Genomic DNA, 4,464 nt, shown 5'->3' on the forward strand with positions numbered 1-4,464 from the left:
TTGCCTTTCCAGCTGCTCTCCCTCTGCTACTTCCCTCCAGCCTTTATGGCCCTCAGCCGAGACACAAGCTCTCTCCTGCACACAGGAACCTCTCCTGCCCCTCCCCCCTGCTTCCCTCAGGTCTCAGCCACAAGAACTGAGGTTGCCTAACTCTGCAGGCAATGCCTAACAGGGAGTTCCGACAGGGCAGGTGGCAACTCTGCTCACAACCCTAGGGGACTCAGACCCCGCCCAATCAACTTTTCTAGCTGGGCTGCCTACTTTCTGTCCACATTGTGGTGTGAGGCATAGTAGGGGACCCGGAACCTATGGCAGAGTTCCTGCCCCTCCTGAGCACAGGTCCCCATGCCCTGCTGTTAGCCAAGGGTCGCCTTGGTCCCTTCCTCCCTGTGAAGGGGGAGAGGGACAGGACTCTGGGGCGCTGGTGAGCAATGAGTAAATGGATACCATTCCAGGAGATCAGTGTTCAGGGGCATTAAGGCCCCTCAGGGTCCAGCTGCTGGGCTCTGCCCACTCTAGGAACTACTTAGAACCAGAGAAACTACAAACTACCTCTTGCAACCCAAAGAAAAAGCTACCACATGCAGCTTACTGCATTAAGCATTGTTCTAAGCACTTTACACGGTTTATATAATTTCATTCTCGTAACCCACTGGAGTGGGTTCCTGTGTCACCCCATGTTACAGGTCAGGAAATTGAAGTTAGGTGACTTGCCTAAGGTCACACAGTGAGCAGATGAGGAGCCAGGGTCCTGCCCCCTCACGGGTCGCAGATGCTGTGTCCTGGACAGCAGATGCCAGGGGCCTGTGTGCCCCTCTAGCCTCAGTAGCCTGTGCTGTGGGTCAGTGCTGCCCATCACCTGCTTTCATGCCCACAGTAAAGCTTCTGAGGCTGAGCTGGTGGCCTGAGGTTGGGGCCCCAGCCCTAGTGCTCCCCAAGTTCCTGCACCCTGGTGTGTGTACATGTGGGGGGACGGCCCTTGACCCCTGTGGACAAGCAAGCTTTACTGCTTGGGCCTTCTCCTGTCATGGCAGATTGGTTAAGACTCCTGTGAACACCAGGAGCACATGGCCCAACCCTTCTAAAATCTGTGTTCCTTGCTCTCCAAGCCCACACTTGGCCCTCAATTCTCCCCCAGAATTTTCAGATCCAGGTGTTGTGTGAGGTTACCAGGGGGGCACTCTCCCCCAGAAGCAGCAGTTTCAGGGAGGGGACTGTCCTACTGGGAGGCTTCTGCTGGCAAGTTATTGTCCAGCCCCAGCCTGAGCCAACCCTTGTTATGACCTCTACCCATCAGTCACCTGGACAGGAAGGCACCTCTGCCTCCACAGCCAGGGGACTGGTTCACCCCATCCTGCTCTGGGTCTCCTCCACTTGGCCCATGGGTGGTGGTTCCAGCTCCTGATATGAGGGGAGTGGGAAGAGCCCTGGGGATCCTTCAGGTCAGAGCTCTGTATCCCCCAACCTGTGCCTGGATCCTGGGATTCCAGCAAGAGGCACACCTTCCTCTGAGGGGTGAGGCACCCCTAGGGCCCTGGTCAGGCAGCACCACCTATTCCTGCTCCAGGCCTCCCAGTCCCAGTGGAGTGAGAAAAGGCCCCATGCTCAGAGCCTCAGGGGACTACATGCCCCAGAAAGCCTTTTACCTCAGACCATTTCACAAAGAAGCCAGGAGGGAGGGAGGGGCCTAATCACAGGTTGAAGGATCAGAGCCCAGGAGCACTGTCTCCCAGGCCCAACCAGCAGCTTGGGGCAGCTCTCCATTCTGCCCACTCAGTGCTTTCTTCCAAGTGACCCTACAGGATCTTGGCCACAGGCCGCAGGCCAGGCCTGGATGAGGCCCAGATGTTCCCTGGCCTGGTGACAGGTCTGAGGGTTGACACTGGCTACCGCTGGCTTGCCCACCTGCCTGCCAGCTGCCTGGGTGCCCTGGCCCCCCTGCCTATATCCTCAGAAGGCCCTGACCTTCACAGAGGCTTGGCCATCACTGCCCACCCACAAATGGGCCCACACAGGGACAGGAGGCTGTGACAGTATCCGGTTTATTCTGCCTTGGGAGGGTGGTCCTGAGAGCGGTGGGTGCCACCCTGTCCCAGGCGGAGGGAGGGCCCAAGGGCCAGTTAAGGCCAGTGGCAGGAGAAGCGGGGGGCATGCAGCCCCTGGAATGCAGTGAGGCCAGGCTGAGGCCCGGAGGCAGCTGTGGTATGCAGGGTGGGTGCACCTGCTGCCCAGGGTGGAAGGCACCGGGCTGGGACCAAGCCGTGGTGACAGGGCTGTGGACCCAGGCAACACGGGCACCCTGGGAAGTGGGACACAGGGTCACAGAACACGAAACACAGGCACATGGCGCATGAGTAAGAATATGGGCAAGGGGGCCAGAGGGACACCCAGCCTCTGCTGAACACAACACAATGGTGGTGTCATTTGGACCACAAGGGACACAGTACTCTGGGACATATGGACTCATCGGCTGTGGGGAATAGGCCCAGGCCATGGAATGCAAGGGACAGGAGAAGGCCTTTTGGCACGACTGCACTGGAATCATGAGAAGAGGGTGGAGGGGGTTGGTCCGGAGATGCCTGAGGGCAGCCCCAATGCAGACCCTTGGGGCTCAGTCTGTCTGCCACACTTTGTTGAGCAGCTTCACCACTTCATCGTAGATGATGAACACGATAGCCACGTCCGCACAGACCCGGCCCAGTCGGGGGACAGTGCCCTTGTAGAATCTGGGTTGAGTGGGAGAAAAACCCAGGTGAGGAGGTAGATGGAGGACACTGTCCCTAGACAGGGCGGGTGGGCCCAGACATTGGAAGGGCAAGAACAGAGACCTAAAGGTAAGGACTTCCTAGGGGATGGCCTGAGGCAGGCAGGGGTTTTGGGGTGAGGCCTAGGGAGGCCAGGGAGGGCCTGGGGTCGGGACAACAGCCCTGTCTCTCCGTCACTCACGCCTTGAGCCCCTCATTCCTCAGAATCTGCATGCCGCAGTCCCACGTGTTCCGGTATTTGTGTGCCTCTAGGCCCTGCAAGACACCAGCACACCACAGGACTCAGCAGCCAGCCCCTGTCCCACACTCCCCTCCCCTTCTCGGCTCTACCCCACCTGCATCCGGGTTTTGATCACGTCCAGAGGAGTGTTCCCGAAGACACTGGCTGCACCCGCAATAGCTCCAAACACCCCGGTGATCAGCGGGTTCATGGGCTTGTTGGGGTTGTCCCCTGGATGTGGGTGGGGGTTGCATTCAGAAAGCGATGGGAAGGTAAAGGGGTCAGCTCTGGGGGCTGGGGAGGAGTGTGGACCAGGGCTGATGCGGTGGGGTCTTGGGGCAACAGACACACCTCGATACCAGTTGCGCAGGGAGGTCATGACGAAGAAGCGGATGGCCTGGTTGGAGCCCTGCTTCAGCACGGTGGCTGTGAGGCCCTGGTATGTCCCCTTCAGCCCTGGGGGCAGGCAGGAGTGGAGGTTACACCTGCACACAGGCCCCAGTGGGGACTGGGGGAAGCTGCACACAGGAGGGCCAAGGCAGAAGGAGGAAGGGCCCCTTCATTCTGGCTGCGGTCCCTGATCCTACCTGAGGAGGAAGGCCCAGTGGCTCACCTTGTTCCCGCACAATCTCCCTGACCCCGTGGAAGAATCCTTTGTACTTGGGGTTGGGAGAGGTCTGGTCATGGATGAACTTCACCTGAGAGAGGGAAGCAAAGGAGCTGGCTCCCAGGGTGCCAGGGGAAGGGCACCCTTGGCCCCTTGCCTTGCAGGTCCAGAGCCCACCAAAGTCAGGCCAGCGCTGTGGATACAGATCTTCATCTGGAAGCAGGGCCAATAAGGCCAAAGAGACAAGAAGGCCCGCCTCACTAAGTTGTGTTTGTGGTGTTGCCTGTATCTTAGGCAGCAAACATGCATTGTTTTGTTCATAAAAGTGTTTTTAAAAAATTTACCATCTTCCTACTGCTTTCAGGACAGAGTCCAGCCTCCACAGGAGGCCCATCCTGCAGGCCTCCCGCACTCAGCTCCCCAGGCAGTCAGTTCCCCACTCACCCCTCGCCCCTCCTGCTGGACCCTCCCACCTCAACGTCTCCATTGGACACTGGGACACAGCACCCCCCCTCCCCGCTGCAGGCTTTGTTCCCACGGGGAACCTCCCCACCTTAACGGTCTCCATTGGACACACGACCACCACGGCCTCGGCCACTCCTGCGCCCAGGCCACACAGCAGCCCTCGAGTGCTGTCCAGCCGTCCCTGGGCGTCCCGCATGTGGTTGCTGAGGAACTCAAACATCCCGAACCTTGGGGCGGAAGGCAGTGGGGTGAGAGGGGCCGCCGCCACCCTTGCCACCTTCCAGAGACCGCCCCCACCCGGGCCCGCCTCACCTAACGGCCGCCTTGGGGATGGAGCCGTAGAGCAGGGAGCTGAGGCCTCGGTACAGGCCCAGGACGCCATGGCTGCGCACTGTCTGCCGCACACA

The 4,464-nt window shown here is 59.6% G+C and overlaps 1 protein-coding gene across 1 annotated transcript; it reads right to left on the minus strand.

Moving 5' to 3' along the window:
- Positions 1-2,023: 2,023 nt before the first annotated feature.
- On the minus strand, positions 2,024-4,458 carry SLC25A1 (solute carrier family 25 (mitochondrial carrier; citrate transporter), member 1). Its single transcript, XM_014547130.1, has 7 exons — positions 4,370-4,458; positions 4,146-4,284; positions 3,599-3,683; positions 3,337-3,441; positions 3,101-3,216; positions 2,947-3,020; positions 2,024-2,726 (listed from the first exon to the last, which is right to left on the minus strand). Exons 2-7 carry the CDS (start codon positions 4,275-4,277, stop codon positions 2,612-2,614), a joined length of 627 nt encoding a protein of 208 aa, XP_014402616.1. The 5' UTR covers positions 4,278-4,284; positions 4,370-4,458; the 3' UTR covers positions 2,024-2,611.
- Positions 4,459-4,464: the final 6 nt, after the last annotated feature.

The sequence above is a fragment of the Myotis brandtii genome, unplaced genomic scaffold (genome assembly GCF_000412655.1).
Source record: "Myotis brandtii unplaced genomic scaffold, ASM41265v1 scaffold463, whole genome shotgun sequence".
NCBI lineage: Eukaryota > Metazoa > Chordata > Mammalia > Chiroptera > Vespertilionidae > Myotis > Myotis brandtii.

What these genes read in the sequence shown, in the direction of transcription:
- SLC25A1 (XM_014547130.1), bottom strand. Translation starts at nt 4,277, where the DNA reads ATGTTTGAGTTCCTCAGCAACCACATGCGGGACGCCCAGGGACGGCTG. An exon ending in CCTGCGCAACTGGTATCGAG is followed by an intron (nt 3,217 to 3,336) that starts GTGTGTCTGTTG and finishes ACCCACATCCAG; the next exon opens with GGGACAACCCCAACAAGCCC. An exon ending in AGGAATGAGGGGCTCAAGGC is followed by an intron (nt 2,727 to 2,946) that starts GTGAGTGACGGA and finishes CACTCAACCCAG; the next exon opens with ATTCTACAAGGGCACTGTCC.